At 51.9% G+C, this 23,280-nt stretch overlaps 1 protein-coding gene across 4 annotated transcripts in view; it reads left to right on the top strand.

The window, feature by feature from the left end:
- The window catches only part of MIER1 (MIER1 transcriptional regulator), a 108,258-nt gene extending 87,364 nt beyond the window's left edge, over window positions 1-20,894 (top strand). For 3 of the 4 annotated variants that reach the window (XM_075320334.1, XM_075320333.1, XM_075320335.1), the window contains one exon: window positions 19,550-20,892. In XM_075320334.1, coding sequence (XP_075176449.1) covers window positions 19,550-19,842 — 293 coding nt within the window. In that variant the 3' untranslated portion in view covers window positions 19,843-20,892. Of the gene's footprint in view, window positions 1-19,549 lie in introns of all 4 variants that reach the window. The other variant, XM_075320337.1, reaches the window with a different exon arrangement.
- Window positions 20,895-23,280: the final 2,386 nt, after the last annotated feature.

The following is a 23,280-nucleotide window of genomic DNA, read 5'->3' as shown; positions in this document are numbered from 1 at the left end:
TAAAACCTGGCACTATGTTGTTGGTCGTCTCAGAACAGAGTGGCCCTGTGCCTGCTGGCGGACAAAGTTTCTTCCCGCCTTAATAAATAGTCATAAATAGTAGTATATGGAGAGAAGATCTGTATTGAAAATATATAGAAGCAAATGAGCTGACCCCTCTTCACTCCTGATCACACTGCCGACTCAAGGAAACACCCTGACCCGGGCAGGAATTCACATGAAAAGAAGAAAAAAATCCAGCGTCTCCAGGAGAATTGTAAAATATAAAAAATGATTATTTTATTAAATCCTTAAACATCCATCATAGGTACAAAAGAGGCAAATAGGGGCAGGATAGAGGAGCTTTCCTACGCGTTTCGACCTGTTCAGGTCTTAGGCGGGCTTTATACGTTGCGACATCGCTACTGATATATCGTCGGGGTCACGTCGTTAGTGACGCACATCCGGCGCCGGTAGCGACATTGCAATGTGTAAATCCTAGGTGCGAAGATGAACGAGCGCAAAAGTGACAATCGCTGATATGTGTCACGTCGTTCATTTCCATAATGTCGCTCCTGCTGCAGGTACGATGTTGTTTGTCGTTCCTGCAGCACCACACATCGCTGTGTGTGAAGCCGCAGGAACGACAAACATGAGATGTTATGTCCCGCTCGTCTCCGCCCCTCCGCTGCTATTGGCCGGCCGTTTGGTGACGTCGCTGTGACTCCGAACGCACCTTCCCCTTGAAGGAGGGATTGTTCGGCAGTCACAGTGACGTTGCCGACCAGGTATGTGCGTGTGAAGCTGCCGTAGCGATAATGTTCGCTACGGCAGCAAACACCATATATCGCATGTACGACGGGGGCGGGTGCTATCGCGCTGGACATAGCTAGCCGATGCTCAGCGATGTCGCAGCGTGTAAAGCCCGCCTTAGTCATGGAATGATTTCCATGATTAAGACCTGAACAGGTCGAAACGCGTAGGAAGCTCCTCTATTCTGCCCCTATTTGCCTCTTTCTTTATCGTTCCTTTGGGAGACCCAGACCTTGGGTGTTTAGCTTCTGCCTCCGGAGGACACACAAAGTACTACCCTTAAAAGTGTAGCTCTTCCCTCTGAGCTTATACACCCCCTGGTGAGCCAGTCCCAGCGAGTTTATCACTTTGTGTTCAGGAGGCATACATCCACACATGCATTCTCATATGATTTTTTCCTTTTTGGAATGAGATTGAAGAAGTGCGGGTCCACGTCTGGACCCACGGCATGTCCCTTCTCACCCCACTGTGTCGGTGGTGTTGTAAGGTTGATTCCAAGGCTGGAGCCTTACATGGCGTGCTCCTTCACCATCCCTCCTGGGCTCTGGCTTGAAGTGGGAGCCAGCGCGGTCTCCATGCCTGGCAGGAGACCGGTCTCCATGCCTGGCAGGAGACCGGTCTCCATCCGCAGCCCTTTAGGACCCTACTGGATCGGAGCACTCATCCCCAGGGACCTGGCCCTGCGTCTCAGCAGCTAAGTACCTGAGACGTTTATATGTTGGGGGTCCCTGTGCTTTATTGTATGGGGAGAGTGTGCTTACTGTATTTATCTTGGCATTTCCGGCGGGTTCTCTAGCTGTCGCCCGAGAACCGCGCCGATGGTGCCTGCGTGTCGGCCTCGCCGCTCAAATTTAGGCCCCGGCTTTGCCGGAGGCCTAGTTTCTGTTCACTGCCCTCGCATGTCACTCATGCAGAGGGACAGGCTCGGCTCCTCCCGGCGGCCGTCCTGCACAGGGGAGGGACACTCCCCACTGCTGGGGCGGGTCTCCTCCCCTGCAGGTCTCTATGGCCCTCTAGTTCCCGCTCTCCTACAGGAACGCGCCCAAGTCCCGACCCCTCTCTCCGCTCCGGCGGCCATTTTCTTAGGCAGAGTTCACTCTGCGCTGGCCTGCACTCTGCATCCCTGCTGAGGTGCTGTGCATTGGGGGTCCAGGCTTCGGGATCTGGAGGGCACACAACACCGCTGCCAGCGGTCTGGTAAGCCACAACCGGTCTCCGGTTGTGGACCTCTGTATATACTCTCTGGGGTTCATTCTCTTGCAGAGCCCCCACTCCAGCAGCATGTTTCACACGAGGAGCAAGGCTCCAAAGCTTTATACTGTATGCGCTGCATGTAAGCTCCTGCTGCCTGAACCGAGCACCTATCCACATTGTGATGTCTGCTCTAACTTGGCGGTGCCACAGCCTGGAGTCTCACCCCCAGTGGTCTCTCAGGCTGCTCCTGCACCTGTGGCTGAACCCCTGGCTTGGGTAGAATCCTTTTCTAGGTCTATCTCCCAGTCTTTTGCTGAGTCCATGGGACTTCTGTCCAGGACTTTGATGAATACGCATCAGCCCCCTTCACAGGGTGCCTCTACTGCTAAGGGTCCCTTAGGATCTCTATCATCTGACCTCCGTCCACCGGAGCTCACAGAGGATTCATCATCAGGGCCCAGACCCCGTCCTCCTAAGAGGAGACGCAGGGTTTCCTCTCCCTCCTCATCCCGCGGCTCTGATTCAAGAGCTGACTAGCAGGATGAGGAGGATGCCTTTACAGGGGGCTCGGAGGCTAACTCCATGTACCCCATTGATCTTTCCGAGGGTGACTCAGATCTTAGTGACTTGATTGCTTCCATTAATTCTGTACTGGATCTCAATCCGCCAGTATCAGAGGAGCAACCCTCTCTGGCAGAAAAGCACCAGTTTACCTCGCCTAAGAGAGTAAAGAGTGTGTTCTTTAACCACTCCAGTTTTCAGGCCGCTGTGACCAAACCCAGGGCCTGTCCTGACAAACGCTTCCCAAAGCGTGGTTCTGATGACCGTTTTCCCTTTCCACCTGAGGTGGTCAAGGAGTGGGCTCATTCCCCAAAGGTAGACCCTCCGGTGTCTAGGTTCTCAGCCTGGACCGTTGTGTCGGTGGCTGATGGCACCTCCCTTAAGGATTCCACTGACCGTCAGATTGACCTTCTGGCCAAATCCGTGTATGAAGCAGCGGGGGCCGCGTTTTCCCCAACTTTTGCAGCAGTGTGGGCTCTCAAAGCCATCTCTGCTTCTCTAGAGGAGATGCATTCCCTCACCAGGGAATCTATGCCCGAGATGGTTGCCTTAACTTCTCAAGCTTCAGCTTTTTCATCTTATGTCATGTCTGCCATGCTAGAGGCTTCTCACCGCACTGCAGTGGCTTCGGCTAATTCCCTCGTTATCCGCAGGATCTTGTGGCTTCGAGAGTGGAAGGCAGATGCTTCTTCTAAGAAATACCTTGCTGGTCTCCCTTTTGCTGGGTCCCGGCTGTTCAGAGAACAGCTGGATCAAATTATTAAAGAAGCTACTGGTGGGAAGAGTACTTCCATGCCACAAACCAAAACCAGGAAACCTGCCCAGGGTAGGAATCAGTTGAGGTTTCGCTCCTTTCATTCCTCCAACTGGTCGTCCTCTAAGCCCTCCGCCTCGTCCGCTAACTCAGCTAAGGACCAGAAATCCAACTGGCGCCCAAAAGCGCATCCACAGAAGACCGCAGGAGGTGCTGCCACTAAGGCAGCCTCCTCGTGACTCTCTGCCCGCTCCGGCAACGTCCTTAGTCGGTGGCAGGCTCTCCCACTTTGGCGACGCTTGGTTTCAACACGTCTCCGATCAGTGGGTGAGAGATATCATCTCCCATGGCTACATTATAGAATTCTCTTCCAGCCCGCCAAACAGATTTTTTTCTCTCAACTCCCCCCTGCTCCAAGGCCGCCGCCTTCTCGCAGGCCGTGGCGTCCTTGCAGGCCAACGGAGTAATTGTACCAGTTCCCGCCCGGGAACGGTTCAGAGGTTTCTACTCAAATCTCTTCCTAGTTCCCAAAAAGGACGGTACCTTCCGGCCCATCCTGGATCTCAAGCTTCTCAACAAGCATGTTCAGGTGCGGCACTTTCGCATGGAGTCTCTGCGATCAGTCATTGCCTCAATGACCCAAGGGGATTTCCTGGCGTCCATCGACATCAGAGATGCCTATCTGCATGTGCCAATTGCAGTTTCACACCAGCGTTGGCTACGTTTTGCAATAGGAGAAGATCATTTCCAATTCGTGGCTCTCCCCTTCGGGTTAGCCACGGCCCCTCGGGTATTCACCAAGGTCATGGCAGCAGTGATTGCGGTTCTGCACCTCCAGGGGTTGGCAGTGATTCCTTACCTGGACGACCTTCTAGTCAAGGCTTCATCCAGCGCAGACTGTCAGCGGAGTGTCTCGCTCACTCTTGCCACTCTAGCCCAATTCGGGTGGCTTGTCAATCTTCCCAAGTCCACTCTGACTCCGACCCAGAGTCTCACGTACCTAGGGATGCAGTTCGAGACTTTGCCGGCACTTGTGAAGTTGCCCTTAAACAAACAGCAGTCCCTCCAACTGGCAGTGGGCTCTCTTCTGAGGCCCCGCCGTTATACTCAGGCGTCTGATGCAGGTGCTGGGTCAAATGGTGGCATCCATGGAGGCTGTTCCCTTTGCCCAGTTCCATCTGCGCCCCCTGCAGCTGGACATTCTCCGCTGTTGGGACAAGCGGCCTTCCTCCTTACACAAGTTAGTGGCTCTGTTGCCACGGACCAGGAGCTCCCTTCAGTGGTGGCTTCGGCCCCTCTCCCTGTCCCAAGGGCGCTCCTTCCTGGCCCCGTCCTGGGTGATTCTCACCACGGATGCCAGCCTATCCGGCTGGGGAGCGGTATGTCTCCACCACAGAGCGCAGGGCACTTGGACTCCGTCCGAGTCAGCCCTTTCGATCAATGTGCTAGAAATCAGGGCTGTGCTTCTAGCTCTCTTAGCCTTTCACCACCTGTTGGCGGGCAAGCACATTCGAGTCCAGTCAGACAACGCGACAGCGGTTGCCTACATCAATCACCAGGGCGGGACTCGCAGCCGCCTGGCAATGTTGGAGGTTCAACGCATCCTTCAGTGGACGGAGGACTCCGTGTCCACCATATCCGCAGTCCACATCCCAGGCGTGGAAAACTGGGAGGCAGATTATCTCAGCCGTCAAAGCGTGGACGGTGGCGAGTGGTCCCTGCACCCGGCAGTGTTTCAGTCAATCTGCCGCAAATGGGGTACTCCGGACGTGGACCTAATGGCATCCCGTCACAACAACAAAGTTCCTGTTTACGTGGCTCGCTCCCACGATCCTCAGGCCTTCGCCGCGGACGCTCTGGTTCAAGACTGGTCCCAGTTTCGTCTGTCCTACGTGTTTCCCCCTCTAGCTCTCTTGCCCAGAGTCCTGCGCAAGATCAGAATGGAGGGCCGTCGAGTCATCCTCATTGCACCGGACTGGCCCAGGCGAGCTTGGTATCCGGACCTGCTCCACCTGTCCGTAGAGATGCCGTGGCATCTCCCGGACCGTCCAGACCTACTCTCGCAAGGTCCGTTTTTCCGCCCGAATTCTGCGGCCCTCAAATTGACGGCGTGGCTCTTGAGTCCTGGATTTTGACGGCTTCTGGTATTCCTCCTGAAGTCATCTCCACTATGACTCGGGCCCGTAAGTCTTCCTCCGCTAAGATCTATCACAGGACTTGGAAAATTTTCCTGTCCTGGTGTCGCTCTACCGGCCATCCTCCTTGGCCATTCTCTTTGCCGACCCTTCTGTCTTTTCTACAGTTTGGTCAGCAGCTAGGACTGTCCCTCAACTCTCTCAAGGGACAAGTCTCAGCTCTGTCAGTTCTGTTCCAGCGGCGTCTCGCTCGGCTTGCTCAGGTCCGCACCTTCATGCAAGGCGCGTCTCACATCATTCCACCTTATCGGCGGCCCTTGGATCCCTGGGACCTTAACTTGGTCCTCATGGTATTGCAGAAACCCCCTTTTGAGCCTCTTAGGGAGCTTTCTTTGTATCGTCTTTCTCAGAAAGTGGCCTTTCTGGTTGCCATAACTTCTCTCAGGAGAGTCTCTGATTTGGCTGCGCTCTCTTCGGAGTCACCTTTTTTAGTTTTTCATCAAGACAAGGTGGTTCTCCGTCCGACTCCGGACTTTCTTCCTAAGGTGGTCTCTCCTTTCCACCTTAACCAGGACATTACCCTACCTTCCTTCTGTCCGGCTCCTGTTCATCGCTTTGAAAAAGCGCTGCATACTCTAGATCTGGTGTGTGCTCTCCGGATCTATGTGTCTCGCACCGCTGCGCTTAGGCGGTGCACCTCTCTTTTCTTCGGCGCTCCATTGGGAGACCCAGACGATTGGGTGTATAGCTACTGCCTCCGGAGGCCACACAAAGCATTACACTAAAAAGTGTAAGGCCCCTCCCCTTCTGGCTATACACCCCCAGTGGGATCACTGGCTCACCAGTTTTCTGCTTTGTGCGAAGGAGGTCAGACATCCACGCATAGCTCCACTGTTTAGTCAGCAGTAGCTGCTGACTATATCGGATGGAAGAAAAGAGGGCCCATATAGGGCCCCCAGCATGCTCCCTTCTCACCCCGCTTGTGGTTTGTAAGGTTGAGGTACCTATTGCTGGTACGGAGGCTGGAGCCCACATGCTGTTTTCCTTCCCCATCCCCCTGAGGGGCTCTGAGGAAGTGGGATCTTACCGGCCCCAAAGCCCTGAGGCCGGGCTCCATCCACAGACCCATTGAACCTGCTGGATGTGGAGCGGGAGTGCCGTTCAGGGACATGGCCCTGCACCATTCAGGTACTCTGTGTCCCCGTACACACAGGCACAGCACACTCCAGACTTGCTGGGTGTGCTAGTGCGCCGGGGACAGTAAAGGGTTACAGTCACTGCAGCCTAGCTGAGTGACTTTATGTATTGGGAACTACCGCGCCGGACGCTCCGGGAGCGGCGGCGCGGCTGGGACTTGTAGTGCGCCGGGGACTTAGCGCCGACCGCGCTTTTACGGCGGCGGCGCTTATAAATCCAGTCCCCGGCTTTTGCGGCCTAGCTACGCTTCGTTCCCGCCCCCACCCTGTCAATCAGGGTAGGGGAGAGACGCTGTACAATCAGCAGCGCCGAGGGCTGGAGCCTTATTTACATGCTCCAGCCCTCTCACTGGACACTGTGGGACGCCGGTTTCCCGCTCTGACTTGGGGCACGCCCACGGCCCGCCCCTACTCACACGAGCTGGGGAAGGACGCCGGCAGCCATTCCTGCAGGCCGAGCTGAGAGAACGGACTCTGGGCAACCAGGCACAGGACTAGGGCGACCCCACACCCGCTTATAGGCGGGCGGTAAGCGGCACCTGAAGTGCTGACCCCACTAAATACCGCAGTTGTCCATTTGTATTTTATGCTTACACTGCATAGGTCGCTATTTGTGGCCATATGCCCTCTTAGATGGCGACACATCAGCAGCAGGGAAGCAGGGGTGCTAAGGCACAGGCTTTCTATGCTGCTTGTATTGCATGTACTGAGGTGTTCATGTGTATTTATGCTTGTATGCTATACACTGCACTGTACGGTCGCTAGTCTTGGCTATATTCGCCTAGAATGGCTAGACTACGGCAGCAGAAAAGCAAGGGTGCTGAGGCACAGGTTTTTTTCTATGCTGCTTGTATTGCAGGTGTTGCAGTGTTCATTTGTACTTGTGCTTGTATGCTATACATTGCACTGTATGGTCGCCATTCTGGGCTAATTCCCCTAGATGGCTAGTCTACAGCAGCAGAAAAGCAGGGGTGCCAAGGCACAGGCTTTCTATGCTGCTTGTATTGCATGTGCTGCAGTGTTCATTTGTACTTATGCTTGTATGCTATACATTGCACTGTACGGTCGCCATTCTTGGCTCTATACTCCTAGATGGTTAGTCGGCAGCAGCATATAAGCAACACAGGCTTTCAATGCTGTTTCTTTTTCGCTCCTAATTGGGAGACCCAGACAATTGGGTGTATAGCTATTGCCTCCGGAGGCCACACAAAGTATTACACTTAAAAGTGTAAGGCCCCTCCCCTTCTGGCTATACACCCCTAGTGGGATCACTGGCTCACCAGTTTTGTGCTTTGTGCGAAGGAGGCAACACATCCACGCATAGCTCCACTGTTTAGTCAGCAGCAGCTGCTGACTATGTCGGATGGAAGAAAAGAGGGCCCATACAGGGCTCCCAGCATGCTCCCTTCTCACCCCACTTCATGTCGGAGGTGTTTGTTAAGGTTGAGGTACCCATTGCGGGTACGGAGGCTGGAGCCCACATGCTGCTTCCTTCCCCATCCCTTTTTACAGGGCTCTGGGTGAAGTGGGATTCTATCGGTCTCCAGGCACTGAGGCCGTGCTCCATCCACAGCCCCTGGTATCTGCTGGACATGGAGCGGAGTATCTTCAGGGACATGGCCCTGCTACATGGAGGTACTCGGTGTCCCTGTGAGGACCGCGCAGACACACGGCAGCACTGCTGGGTGTGTTAGTGCGCCAGGGACAGCGGCGCTGTCCGCACTAGTGCCATCGCACACCACAGCGTTGCTGGGTGTGTTAGTGTATTGGGTGACTACCGCGCTAACCGCCGCTGCCGTTTTTATTTAAGGCGCCGCTGGGATTTGCGGTGCGCCGGGGACTTCCGCGCCGGCCAGCACTGATATGCCGGCCGCGCTTATTAACTCGAGTCCCCGGCTTCTGGGCCTAGTCTCCCTTCGTTACCGCCCACAGGCCTGACAGTCAGGGTAGGGGCGTGACGCTGCATAGCACAGCAGCGCTGAGAGCTGGAGTATGTTTTGCATACTCCACCCCTCTCACTGTGTGCACTGTGAAACCGGATTCCCGCACTTTCTCAGGCACGCCCACGGCTTCCTTCTCTATACAGGACGCCGGCAGCCATTAGTGTCAGTTTCTGTACGATACAGAGACAAGTGTGGAAGACCCTGGCATTCTGATAGTCACACAATCGCTGCAACAGGCGTTAAGCAGCACCTGTGGTGCTAAACCCCACTAGTGCAGAAGTGCACTTATAGATATGCTTGTACTATATACATTGCACTGTTTGGTCACACGTTGTATATACCCTCCTGGATTGTGCGGAGGAGTTATCAGCATATTCTCTGTGTAAAACAAAGGTGCAGAACCACATGTTTTTCTATGCAGCCGGTACAGCATGTACGGCTATACGGCCGGCAGGTTACATAGACCCCCATTGTATCCAACTCAGCCGGAGTCTCTGCTAATGGCCAGAGGATGAGGACGGTGTCTGCAGTATTTACTGACAGATTTTCTGAGACTATGGCTATGATACTAGAAGCCTAGCAGTCCGGACATGTCTCTCACAACATGGGCACTGTTGAATCATTGATCCATGGCCCCCCTCAGTGTGAACAACTAACAGCTCCGGGAATGTCACATGCATCCCAGAGTCACGGCTCTGCACAGACGTCAGTCCCAGACAGCCTAAGCGGGCTCACTATGAGCGGCCCTCGGTTTCATCAGGGTCCTAGCAGGAGGAGTCAGCTTCACGTATTTTTCTGGACCACTCTGCCTTCAGAGAGGCAGTCCAGGAACACCACACTTATCCAGATATGCGCTTCTCCAAACGGCTTAGGATACACGTTATCCCTGCCCCCTGACGTGGTCAAGGACTGGACCCAGGGTCCCAAGCGGCATCCTCCAATCTCCAGGCTTGTAGCTAGACATAGTTGCAGTGGGAGATGGAGCTGCACTTAAAGATGCCACTGACAGACAGATGGATCTCTGGTCTAAATCCATCTATGAGGCTGTCGGCGCACCGTTGGCTCCCACCCTTGGGGCACTCCAAGCTATTTCAGCTTGTCTTACACAGATTGACACGGTTACACGTACATCTGTGCCGCAGGTGGCATCCTTAACCTCTCAAATCTCTGCATTTGTTTCTTACGCGATTCAGGTTGCCCTATACTCTGCGAACCGTGCGGCAGTAGCCTCCGCTACTCCGTGTTTTTAAGCAGAGCCTGGTCTGCTCGTTAAGTGAATGGAAGGCAGATTCTGCTTCCAGAAAAGGGTGCTTAACCAGTTGCCTTTTTCTGCTGACCGACTGTTTGGTGAGCGTTTGGATGTAACCATTAAACAGTCCAGGGGTAAGGATTCATCCTTTCCTCAGCCCGGACACAACAAACCCCAACAGAGCAGGAGGCAGTCGGGGTTTCGGTCTTTTCGAGGCTCGGGCAGGTCCCATTTTTCCTCGTCCAATGTGGACTCAAAAGGATCAGAGGAGCTCAGATTCTTGGCGGGCTCAGTCACGCCCAAAAAAGAGACAGTCTGAAAACCCGCTTCCAAGGCGGCTTCCTCATGACTTGCGGCCTCCTCTCTCCGCATCCTCGGTCGGTAGCAGGCTCTCCCGCCTTGGCGATATTTAGCTGCCATAGGTCAATGACCGTTGGGTGTGAGACATTCTGTCTCACGGGTACAGGATAGAGCTCACTTCTCGTCCTCCAACTCGATTCTTCAGAACTTCTCCACCTCCCGGCCGAGCCGCTGCTCTTCTGCAAACAGGGTGCACTCTATAGGCAGAAAGAGTGATGACCCCCGTTCCTCTTCAGGAACAAGGTCACGGTTTTTACCCCAAATTATTTGCGGTGCCTATAAGAACGGGCCGTTCCGTCCCGTTCTGGATCTAAAACTGCTCAGCAAACTCGTGGACACCAGGCGGTTCCGGATGGAATCCCTCCGCCATGTCATCGCCTCAATGTCCCAAGGAGATTTCCTAGCATCATTAGGCATCAAGGATGCTTATCCACACGTGCCGATTGATCCAGAGCACTAGCGTTTCTACGCTTCGTTATAGGAGACGAACACCTTCTGTTCGTAGCTCTACCTTCCGGCTAGCGACAGTCCCACTGGTCTTCGCCAAGGTCAGGGCAGCAGTAGTCACAGTCCTGCACTCTCAGGGTCACTCTGTGATCCCATATTTAGACGATCTACTTGTCAAGGCACTCTCTTAGGAAACATGCCGACACTGCCCGAACGTTGCGCTGGAGACTCTCTAGAGTTTTGGGTGGATCATCAACTTTTTAAAGTCAGATCCGACTCCGACCCTATCGCTAACATATCTAGGCATGGAGTTTCATACTCTCTCAGCGATAGTGAAGCTTCCGCTAGACAAACAGCATTCACTACGGGCTGCAATCTCTTCTTTAAGAACCAGTCGCACACATTAAGACGCCTCATGCACTTCCTACGTAAGATGGTAGCAATGGAGGCAGTTCTTCTCGCGCAGTTTCATCTGCGTCCACTACAATGTGACATTCTCCGCCAATGGGACGGGGAGTCGACCTCCCTCAACAGAGTCGTCTTTCTTTCTCAGGCGGCCAAGGAATCTCTACGGTGGTGGCTTCTTCCCACCTCATGGTCAAAAAGAAGGTCCTTCCTATCCCCATCCTGGGCGATAGTTACGACAGACGCGAGTCTATCAGGGTGGGGAGCAGTTTTTCTCCACCACAGCGCTCAGGGTACGTGGACTCAGCAAGAGTCCACCCTTCAGATCAATGTTCTTGAACACAGAGCAGTGTATCTTGCCCTACAAACCTTCCAACAGCAGCTGGAAAGCAAGCAAATCCGACTTCAGTCGGACAACTCCACAGCGGTGGCATACATCAACCACCAAGGAAGAACGCGCAACCGGCAAGCCTTCCAGGAAGTCCAGCAGGTTCTGATGTGGGTGGAAGACACGGCATCCACCATATCCACAGTTCACATCCCAAGCGTGGAAAACTAGGAAGCTGACTTCCTAAGTCACCGGGGTGTGGCCGAAAGGTTATGGTCTCTTCACCCGGACGGGTTTCAGGAGATCTGGCGCCGCTGACAGAGGCCGGACGTCGATCTAATGGCGTCACGGCACAACAACAATGTGCCAGCTTCATGGCACGGTTTCACAATCATCGAGCTCTGGCGGCAGACGCCTTAGTTCAGCATTGGTCGCAGTTCCAGCTACCTTATGTGCCACCTCTGGCATTGTTGCCCAGAGTGCTGCGTTAGATCAGGACCGACTGCGGCCGCGCCATCCTCGTCGCTACAGATTGGCCGAGGATGTTGTGGTTCCCGGTTCTGTGGTGCCTCACGGTAGGCTAACCGGGGGCACTACCAGACCAATCAGACTGGCTGTCTCAAGGGCCATTCCTCCATTTGAATTCTACGGCCCTCAACCTGATGGTGTGGCTTTGAGTCCTGGAACCTAGTGTCGTCAGGATTACCTCAGGACGTGGTTGCCACCATGAGACAGGCTAGCATACCAACGTCCGCCAAGATTGACCACAGGACGTGGAAGATATTCTTATCTCGGTGCTCGGCGCAGGGTGTTTCTCCCTAGCCAGTTGCATCGTCTATGTTTCCTTCCTTCCTGCAATCTAGGTTGGAAAAAGGGTTGTCGCTCAGTTCCCTTTAGGGACAAGTCTCAGCGCTATCTGTATTTTTTCAGACACGACTTCCTCAGGTACGCACGTTCCTACGGGGAGTTTGTCTTCTCAGCACTCCGTACAGGCGGCCGTTAGAGCCCTGGGATCTGAACAAGGTTCTAATTGCTCTCCAGATGCCGCCTTTCGAGCCTTTGAGAGAGGTCTCCCTTCCCGCTTTTCTCGGGAAGTGGCCTTCTAGTAACGGTCTCGTCTCCTAGGAGAGTTTCCGAGCTAGCAACGCTCTCATGCAAATCTCCCTTCCTGGTCCTTCACCAGGACAGGGTAGTTCTGCGTCCGATTCCGGAATTTCTCCCTAAGGTGGTATCCCACTTTCATATCAATCAGGATATCACCTCACCTTCTTTGTGTCCTCGTCCAGTCCATCAATTTCAGAAGGATTTGCATCTGTTGGTTCTGGTGAGAGCACTCAGGTTCTACTTCCCGCATGGCGCTCCTGCGCCACCCGGATGCACTCTTTGTCCTTGTCGCTGGTCGGCGTAAACAGTCGCAAGCTTCCGAATCCACCCTGGCTCGGGGGATCGAGGAACCAATTCTTGAAACCTACAGTTCTACTGGGCTTCTGGTTCTCTCAAGACTGAAGGCCCATTCTACCAGAGCCGTGCGTGCATCCTAGGCATTACGGCACCAGGCTACGGCTCAGCAGGTGTGTCAGGCACCTACCTGATTGAGTCTGCATACTTTTACCAAGCATTTTCAGGTGCATACCTACGCTTCGGCAGACGCCAGCCTAGGTAGATAAGTCCTTCAGGCGGCGATTGCCCACCTGTAGGAAAGGGCTGTTTGACGGCCCTATCACGAGGTATTCTTTTACCCACCCAGGGACTGCTTTTGGACGTCCCAATTGTCTGGGTCTCCCAATTAGGAGCGAAAAAGAAGGAGGGAATTTTGTTTACTTACCGTAAATTCCTTTTCTTCTAGCTCCAATTGGGAGACCCAGCACCCGCCCTGTTTTCTCGGGGTTTTTCTGTTTTTTCGGGTACACATGTTGTTCATGTGGTATGGTTCAGTTCTCCGATGTTTCCTCGGATTGAATTGGTCTTTAAACCAGTTATTGGCTTTCCTCCTTCTTGCTTTGGCACTAAAACTGGTGAGCCAGTGATCCCACTGGGGGTGTATAGCCAGAAGGGGAGGGGCCTTACACTTTTAAGTGTAATACTTTGTGTGGCCTCCGGAGGCAATAGCTATACACCCAATTGTCTGGGTCTCCCAATTGGAGCTAGAAGAAAAGGAATTTACGGTAAGTAAACAAAATTCCCTTCTTTTACTGCATGTGATACTGTTCCATGGCACTGAACCCCATTGTGTGCAATGCTCCCCTGTAGCACTTGGTCAGCCGGGGTCTCTACTTGACGTGGCCAAAGGAACCACCTCTCAACCCTGTCCAAGGACAGGGACGGAGTTGCAATGGGATAGAGACTTTCAGTCCGGACAGGCCATGGGCAATCCGGATCATTGCTCCCTGGCCACCCTCATTTGGAATAAAATCGGTGCTCCGGGGGGATCCCAGGAAGACTCTCTGTATGATGAGGCAGACATAGCTCATCAGGACTTTGATCCTGACACCGCTCTCACTCCGGATACACCGGATGGTGACGCCAGAAGGACTGATCCTATAGCGTCTATCAATGGAATGTTGGATCTTTTCTCCCTCAGCTCCCCCAGCGGAGGAGTCAGCTTCACAGCAGGAGAAGTCCCATTTCAGTAGCTCAAACGTATATTGAGTATTGTTTCTGGCCACGCTGACTTTAGAGAAGCAGTCCAGGAACACCACGCTTCCCAGATAAGCGTTTTCTCCAAACGTATTAAGGATACACGTTATCCCTTTCCCCCTGACGTGGTCAAGCGCTGGACCCAGGGTCCAAAGGTGGATTCTCCAATCTCCAGGCTTGCGGCTAGAGCCATAGTTGCAGTGGAGATGGGACTTCACTTAAAGATGCCATTGACAGACAGATGGACTCTGGTTGAAATTTGTCTATGAGGCTATCGGCGTGTCGGTTGCTCCGGCATTCACGGCCGTATGGGCACCCTAAGCTTTTCAGCTGTTCTTGCGCAGCTGGTCTTGAGCACATGTACATCTGTGCCGCAGGGGCGTCCGTAACCTCGCAATGTCTGCATTGCGACTTACCCTATTAATGCTGTCCTGGAAGGACAGTCGAGGTTTCGGTCCTTCCCAGGCTCGGGCAGGTCCCAATTGTCCTCGTCCAAAAGGGCTGAAAAGCCTCAGAGGGGCTCAGCTTCCGGCCGGGCTCAATCACGCCCAAGGAAGGCAGCCGGAGGAACCGCTACCAAGGCGGTCTCCTCATGACTCTCAGCCCTCTCATCTCTCCGCATCCGCGGTTGATGGCAGACTCGCTCGCCTTTGGCGACATTTAGCTGCCACAGGTCACAGACCGGTGGGTGGGGGACAGTGTGCCCACGTGCACAGGACAGAGTTCTGTTCTCGTCCTCCGACTCGATTCTTCAGAACGTCCCCACCTCCCCACCGAGCAGATGCTCTTCTGCAGGCAGAAGGAGTGGTAATCCCTGTTCCTCTTCAGGAACAAGACACGGTTTTCCTCCAACCTGGTTGTGGTGCCAAAAAAGGATGGCTCTTTCCGTTCCGTTCTGGACCTAAAACTGCTCAACAAGCACGTGGAGGCCAGGCGGTTCCGGATGATACCCTCCGCTCCGTCATTGCCTCAATGTCTCAAGGAAATTTCCTAGCATCAATAGACATCAAAGATGCTTATCTCCACGTGCCGATTGCTACAGAGCACCAATGTTTTTCTACGTGTCGTGATAGGAGACGACCATCTTCAGTTCGTAGCTCTGCCATTCGGTCTGGCGACAGCCCCACGGGTGTTCACCAAGGTCATGGCGGCAGTGGTAGCAGTCTTGCACTCTCAGGGACACTCTGTGATCCCTTACTTGGACGATCTACTTGTCAAGGCACCCTCTCGAGAGGCAGGCCAACTCAGCCTGAATGTTGCGCTGGAGACTCTCCAGACGTTCGGGTGGATCATCAACTTCTCAAAGTCAAACCTGTCACGACCCAATCACTAACGTATCTTGGCATGGAGTTTCATACCCTCTCAGCGATAGTGAAGCTTCCGCTGGACAAGCAGCGGTCACTACAGACTGGGGTGCAGACTCTCCTTCAAGGTCAGTCGCACTCCTTAAGACGCCTCATGCACTTCCTCGGGAAGATGGTGGCGGCAATGGAGGCGGTTCCGTTTGCGCAGTTTCATCTGCGTCCACTTCAATGGGACATTCTCCGCCAATGGGACGGGAAGTCAACATCCCTGAACAGGAAAGTATCCCTTTCACAGACGGCAAGGACTCTCTGCAATGGTGGCTTCTTCCCACCTCATTATCACAGGGAAGATCCTTCCTACCACCGTCTTGGGCGGTGGTCACGACAGACGCGAGTCTGTCAGGGTGGGGAGCAGTTTTTCTCCACCACAGGGCTCAGGGTACGTGGACTCAGCAGGAGTCCACCCTTCAGATCGATGTTCTGGTAATCAGAGCAGTGTATCTTGCCCTACTAGCCTTCCAGCAGTGGCTGGAAGGAAAGCAGATCCGAATTCAGTCGGACAACTCCACAGCGGTGGCATACATCAATCACCAAGGAGGGACACGCAGTCGGCAAGCCTTCCAGGAAGTCCGGCGGATTCTGATGTGGGTGGAAGCCACGGCCTCCACCATATCCGCAGTTCACATCCCCGGCGTAGAAAACTGGGAAGCAGACTTCCTCAGTCGCCAGGGCATGGACGCAGGGGAATGGTCCCTTCACCCGGACGTGTTTCAGGAAATCTGTCGCCGATGGGGAAGGCCGGACGTCGACCTAATGGCGTCCCGGCACAACAACAAGGTCCCAACCTTCATGGCACGGTCTCGCGATCAAAGAGCGCTGGCGGCAGACGCCCTAGTGCAAGATTGGTCGCAGTTCCGGCTCCCTTATGTGTTTCCACCTCTGGCACTCTTGCCCAGAGTGCTACGCAAGATCAGATCCGATTGCAGCCGCGTCATACTCGTCGCCCCAGACTGGCCGAGGAGGGCGTGGTATCCGGATCTGTGGCAGCTCACGGTCGGCCAACCGTGGGCACTACCAGACCGACCAGACTTACTGTCCCAAGGGCCGTTTTTCCATCGGAATTCTGCGGCCCTGAACCTGACTGGGTGGCCATGGAGTCCTGGATCCTAGCGTCTTCAGGATTATCCCAAGAGGTCGTTGCCACCATGAGACAGGCTGGGAAGCCCACGTCCGCTAAGATCTACCACAGAACGTGGAGGATATTCTTATCCTGGTGCTCTGCTCAGGGAGTGTCTCCCTGGCCATTTGCATTGCCTACCTTTCTTTCTTTCCTGCAATCTGGGTTAGAAAAAGGTTTGTCCCTCGGGTCCCTTAAAGGTCAGGTATCGGCGCTATCCGTCTTTTTTCAGAGGCGTTTGGCACGCCTTCCTAAGGTGCGCACGTTCCTACAGGGGGTTTGCCATATCGTACCCCCGTACAAGCGGCCGTTAGATCCATGGGATCTGAACAGGGTACTAGTTGCCCTCCAGAAGCCGCCCTTCGAGCCTCTGAGGGAGGTTTCACTTTCTAGACTATCACAGAAAGTGGCTTTTCTGGTAGCGATCACATCTCTTCGGAGAGTGTCTGAGCTGGCAGCGCTGTCATCCAAGACTCCCTTCCTGGTCTTCCACCAGGACAAGGTAGTGCTGCGCCCCATTCAGGAGTTTCTCCCGAAGGTGGTATCCTCTTTTCATCTTAATCAGGATATCTCTTTGCCTTCGTTTTGTCTTCATGCAGTTCATCGGTATGGGAAGAATTTACATTTGTTAGATCTGGTGAGAGCACTCAGAATCTACATTTCCCGCACGGCGCCCTTGCGCCGTTCGGATGCACTCTTTGTCCTTGTCGCTGGTAAGCGCCAAGGGTCGCAGGCTTCTAAGGCCACCCTGGCTCGATGGATCAAGGAAACAATTCTTGAAGCCTACCGTTCTGCTGGGCTTCCGGTTCCATCAGGGCTGAAGGCCCATTCTACCAGAGCCGTGGGTGCGTCCTGGGCATTGCGACACCAGGCTACGGCTCAACAGGTGTGCCAGGCAGCTACCTGGTCGAGTCTGCACACTTTCACCAAACATTATCAGGTGCATACCTATGCTTTGGCGGACGCCAGCCTAGGTAGAAGAGTCCTGCAGGCGGCAGTTGCCTCCCCGTAGGGGAGGGCTGTCTTCGCAGCTCTAACATAAGGTATTAATTTACCCACCCAGGGACAGCTTTTGGACGTCCCAATCGTCTGGGTCTCCCAATGGAGCGCCGAAGAAGAAGGGAATTTTGTTACTTACCGTAAATTCCTTTTCTTCTAGCTCCTATTGGGAGACCCAGCACCCGCCCTGTTGTCCTTCGGGATTTTTGGGTTTTTTCGGGTACACATGTTGTTCATGTTGAACGGTTTTTCAGTTCTCCGATGTTACTCGGAGTGAATTTGTTTAAACCAGTTATTGGCTTTCCTCCTTCTTGCTTTTGCACTAAAACTGGTGAGCCAGTGATCCCACTGGGGGTGTATAGCCAGAAGGGGAGGGGCCTTACACTTTTTAGTGTAATGCTTTGTGTGGCCTCCGGAGGCAGTAGCTATACACCCAATCGTCTGGGTCTCCCAATAGGAGCTAGAAGAAAAGGAATTTACGGTAAGTAACAAAATTCCCTTCTTTGTGCTAACCACAGGTCGGCGCAAGGGCCTCCTTGCTTCTAAGCCGACCTTAGCCCGTTGGATTAGATCGACCATTTCGGACGCCTACCAGAGTACTCAGGTGCCTCCCCCGCCAGGGATCAAGGCACACTCGACCAGAGCTGTCGGTGCCTCTTGGGCTTTTAGGCACCAGGCTACGGTTCAACAAGTCTGTCAGGCTGCCACTTGGACTAGCCTGCATACCTTCTCGAAGCACTACCAAGTGCATGCTCATGCTTCGGCAGATGCGAGCTTGGGCAGACGCATCCTTCAAGCGGCTGTCGCCCATTTGTGAAGTTAGGTTTTGCCTACTTCTTAGTTTTTCTGTTTATTCCCACCCAGGGACTGCTTTGGAACGTCCCAAGGTCTGGGTCTCCCAAAGGAACGATAAAGAAAAAGAGAATTTTGTTTACTTACCGTAAATTCTTTTTCTTATAGTTCCGTATTGGGAGACCCAGCACCCTCCCTGTTGCCTGTTGGCAATTTCTTGTTCCGCGTGTTATCACCGGCTGTTGTTGTGGACAGAGTCTCCGGTTGTTCCGGCTCTTGCTCTGTTCTACTTGTGGGTGGCTATTCTCCTTCAGCTTTTGCACTAAACTGGCTGGGACTGGCTCACCAGGGGGTGTATAAGCTCAGAGGGAGGAGCTACACTTTTAAGTGTAGTACTTTGTGTGTCCTCCGGAGGCAGAAGCTAAACACCCAAGGTCTGGGTCTCCCAATACGGAACTATTAGAAAAAGAATTTACGGTAAGTAAACAAAATTCTCTTTTTTTGTACCTATGATGGATGTTTTTTAAGGATTTAATAAAAGAATCAATTTTTATATTTTACAATTCTACTGGAGACGCTGGATTTTTTTCTTCTTTTCATGACAAGATCTGTATTAGGTCCCCTTCACTCGTCCGTGATTCCGGTACATATGACGTCCATTTTCATACGTACTGGATATACGTAGACCCATTAAAATCAATGGCTCTGCACACACATCCATGTTTTCTCACAGACGTGTGTCCTTGTGGAGCATACGTGTGTTCTGTACTGAGACAAGTCAGTTTTTCTCCGGCAGCACTAATGTCACACGGACCACACACTGATGTGATCAGTGTGACACGTACCGGAGAAAACACGTCTTTGAAATAAAATGATTTTCTATATTCACCTGTATCCAGTGCTGCTGTCTTTGGCGCTGCTGTCACTTGCTTCCGGGCCTGCTCATTATGCTTATGAATATTCACTGTACCGCGGACTCTGAAGCAGCAGCGCCGGGGACAGGTGAGTAAAAAGTTCCTTCTCTCCGTGTGCTATCACGGATATCACACTGAGAACACGTGTGCCAAAATCACAGCACACGGATCGCCATATGCAACTTCAACACAGTCCATGCAAAACCTGCTTTATGGTACTTATGTCTTCAGTTAATAGTATTTGTGCCCTTCCTGTTGACTTTTGGCCACCCTTGACTCTGCCGTACCTTATACCCTGTCCCTAAACAGAGAGGTTTTTTTGGATAAGTGTTGTCTCTAATTTTAGCTTGTGATTTCCCCAGGGGTTGCTGTTAATGGTCCTTCTGAAGGCTCCACTTATAAAGATGATGCCACTGCGGGAGTTGTTCACCTAAATGGCCCCAGCACCGGAGAACCGTCTTCAAACGACACAGACACCAACGGCTACAACCGCGACACTTTATCCAGCGATTCCAAATTCTGCCACAGCCGTGATAACGAGCTGGACGACACCAATGAACAATCCACGAAAAGACGGAGGCTCGACAGCCCCGAAAAAGACAGTCCTGGCTCGTCGGAATATTCTCAGGAAATATTTTCACACGGCGAGGTTTAAAGAAACTAAGGAAACGTTCCTTCCCTCCGACCGGCAACGATTGAGACATTTTTCAAGTACGTTTCGAGGCATCTTGAAATTTCAGGGTTCAACTGGTTATTTATCAAGCTCTATTTTAATGTATATTTTTATTTTTTTTTTTTTTTCTGTTCCATAAATCTCCCCCCCAAAAAAACATTTGTCACAACATTTTGGGATTTTTTCTTTCTTTTTTTTTTTTTTTTTGATAAGTGATGGAAGGACCTTCAGAATGTATCGTTCTTATACCACAACATGGGTGTGGATGGTTGCTGGTAACGTAGGATTTACATTTTCTGCATTATTTGGATTCTTTTTCTTTTTTTTTTTTTTTTTTTTATACCTTGTCAGATTTGAAATTGCTAAGAAAGGTGGACCCCGAATGTCGTAGGCACCAATTTTATAGGTAGAAGTTAAGAGTAAACCAAATAAGGTTTGTGTATGTAAATTATTGACATCAATGATGTCTTTTTTTCTATTTCTATCTGGGCTGAAAAAAAAAAAAAAAGATACGTGGTGTATTTTTCCAGATTTCTTCGTAGCCTTTGAGAGATTTTTACAGTAACTATGTTTTGGATGAACTGTCCTTTCTTAAACAAAGCTTGTATAATTTTCTTAACTTGTACAGTTGATAAACTTTTATTATGAGAAATGAATATTCTGGGAAACATGTTTTTATTTTTTTTTCCTTCTCTTGCAAAAGAAATGTCACCACTTCATCCTTCTCACCGTCGATCCGGTTTTGTTTTTTTGCTGAAATGATCATGTTGCAGGTTAATCATGAAATCAGCTAAAATGTAAATATGATTTGATAAATCCTCATTACACCTAATGTTGGCTGCCTTATGTAGGGGGGACGAAGAGCATTCACATGTATATATGCAAATTTACTGAAACTTGTAAAGCATTAAAGGGGTTGTCTACTACTTTTAGAGTGATGACCTATCCTGTGGATATGTCGTCAATATCGGATACTGAGTTTCCCCAAAAATGAGACAGGGTCTTACAACCCCTGGCAAAAATTATGGCCTCCCCTGGCTCTGAGGATGTTCATTCAGTTGTTTACTTTTGTTTAAAAAACAGATCACAGACATGGCACAAAACTAAAGTCATTTCAAATGTCAACTTTCTGGCTTTAAGAAACACAAAAAAAAAATCATGAAAACATAATGTCCAATTTCCTTTAGGCGTTTTCTTACAGTTCGGTCACAGAAACTCCAGTTTCCTCCCATTCGGTCCTCATTTGTTTTGTTGTGCAGCCAGTAACGGTTACTTTTCAAAACCAAATAGGGGGAAAAATTATGGAATCACTCAATTATGAGAAAAAAATTATGGAATCATGAAAAATAAACAAACAAAAGAACACTCTAATACATCACTAGTATATTGTTGCACCACCTCTGGCTTTTTTAACAGCTTGCAGTCTCTGAGGCATGGACATAATGAGTGACAAACAGTACTCTTCATCAATTTGGCTCCAACTTTCTCTGATTGCTGTTGCCGGATCAGCTTTGCAGGTTGGAGCCTTGTCATGGAGAATTTTCTTCAACTTCCACCAACGATTTTCAATTGGATTGAGATCCGGACTATTTGCAGGCGATGTCATTGTACCTGTTTTTGCTCTATGGCAGGAGGCATTATCTTGATAAATTATTTCATCATCCCCAAACAGCTTTTCAATTGATGGCATCAGAAAAGTATCAAAAATTTCAATGTAAACTTGGGCATTTATTGAAGATGTAATGACAGCCATCTCCCCAGTGCCTTTACCTGACATGCAGCCCCATATGAATGACTGTGAAAATTTACATGTTCTCTTCAGGCAGTCATCTTTATAAATCTCATTGGAACGACACCAAGCAAAAGTTCCAGCATCATCACCTTGCCCAATGCAGATTCGCGATTCATCACTGAATATGACTTTCATCCAGTCATCCACAGTCCATGATTGCTTTTCCTTAGCCCATTGTAACCTTGTTTTCTTTATCGTTCCTTTGGGAGACCCAGACCATGGATGTTTAGCTTCTGCCTCCGGAGGACACACAAAGTACTACACTTAAAAGTGTAGCTCCTCCCTCTGAGCTTATACACCCCCTGGTAGCCAGTCCTAGCCAGTTTATTGCTTTGTGTCAGGAGGCATACATCCACACATGCATTCTCATCTGATTTGTTTGACTTTTGGAAAGAGTTTGAAGAAAAGCGGGTCCATGTCTGGACTCCCGGCATGTCCCTTCTCACCCCACTGTGTCGGCGGTGTTGTTAAGGTTGATTTACAAGGCTGCAGCCTTACATGCCACGCTTCTTCACCATCCCTTCTGGGCTCTGGCTTGAAGTGGGAGCCAGCACGGTCTCCATGCCTGGCAGGAGTCCGGTGTCCATCCACAGCCCCTTGAGGATTCTGTTGGACCGGAGCACTCATCCCCAGGGACATGGCCCTGCGTCTCAGCAGCTAAGTACCTGAGACGTTTATGTTGGGGGTCCCGGTTCTTTATTGTAAGGGGAGAGTATGCTGTATGTGATTGTTTTAACTTTTCCGGCGGGTTCTCTAGCTTTTGCCTGAGAACCGCGCCGATGGTGCCTGCTTGTCGGCCTCGCCGCTTAAATTTAGGCCCCGGCTTCGCCGGAGGCCTAGTTTCATTTTCCTGCCCTCGCATGTCACTCATGCAGAGGGACAGGTTCGGCTCCTCCCGGCGGCCGTTCTACACAGGGGAGGGACACTCCCCACTGCTGGGGCGTCCCTCCTTCCCTGCAGGTCTCTATAGCCCTCCAGTTCCCCCTCTTTTATATGAACGCCCTCTTCTCAGGCAGAGTTCACTCTGCTCTGGGACATCCTGCATTCTGCATCTCTGCTGAGGTGCTGTGACTGGGGGACCGGGCTTCGGGATCTGGAGGGCACACAACACCGCACTTAGCGGTCTGGTAAGCCACAGCCGGTCTCCGGTTGTGGACCTCTGTATATTCTCCCTGGGGTTCATGTCTGCTCTAACTTGGCGGTGCCACAGCCTGGAGTCTCACCCCCAGTGGTCTCTCAGGCTGCTGCTGCACCTGTGATTGAACCCCCGGCCTGGGTAGAGTCCTTTTCTAGGTCCATATCCCAGTCATTTGCTGAGTCCATGGGGCTTTTGTCCAGAACTTTGATGAATATGCATCAGCCCCCCTCACAGGGTGCCTCTAATACTCTTGACAGAGGACTCCTATCCTCTGACCTCCGTCCATCGGAGCTCACGGAGGATTCATCATCTGATCCCAGACCCCGTCCTTCTAAGAGAAGGCGCAGGGTTTCCTCCCCCTCCCCATCCCGCGGCTCTGTCTCAAGAGCTGACTCTCAAGATGAGGAGGATGCCCTCACTGGGGGCTCGGAGGCTATGTATCCCATCGATTTCTCTGAGGGTGACTCAGATCTTAGTGATTTGATTGCTT

The sequence above is a fragment of the Anomaloglossus baeobatrachus genome, chromosome 8, assembly GCF_048569485.1.
Source record: "Anomaloglossus baeobatrachus isolate aAnoBae1 chromosome 8, aAnoBae1.hap1, whole genome shotgun sequence".
Classification (NCBI taxonomy): Eukaryota; Metazoa; Chordata; class Amphibia; order Anura; family Aromobatidae; genus Anomaloglossus; species Anomaloglossus baeobatrachus.
The sequence above is the reverse complement of the archived record's forward strand: the minus strand, read 5'-3'. Positions and strand labels throughout refer to the sequence as shown.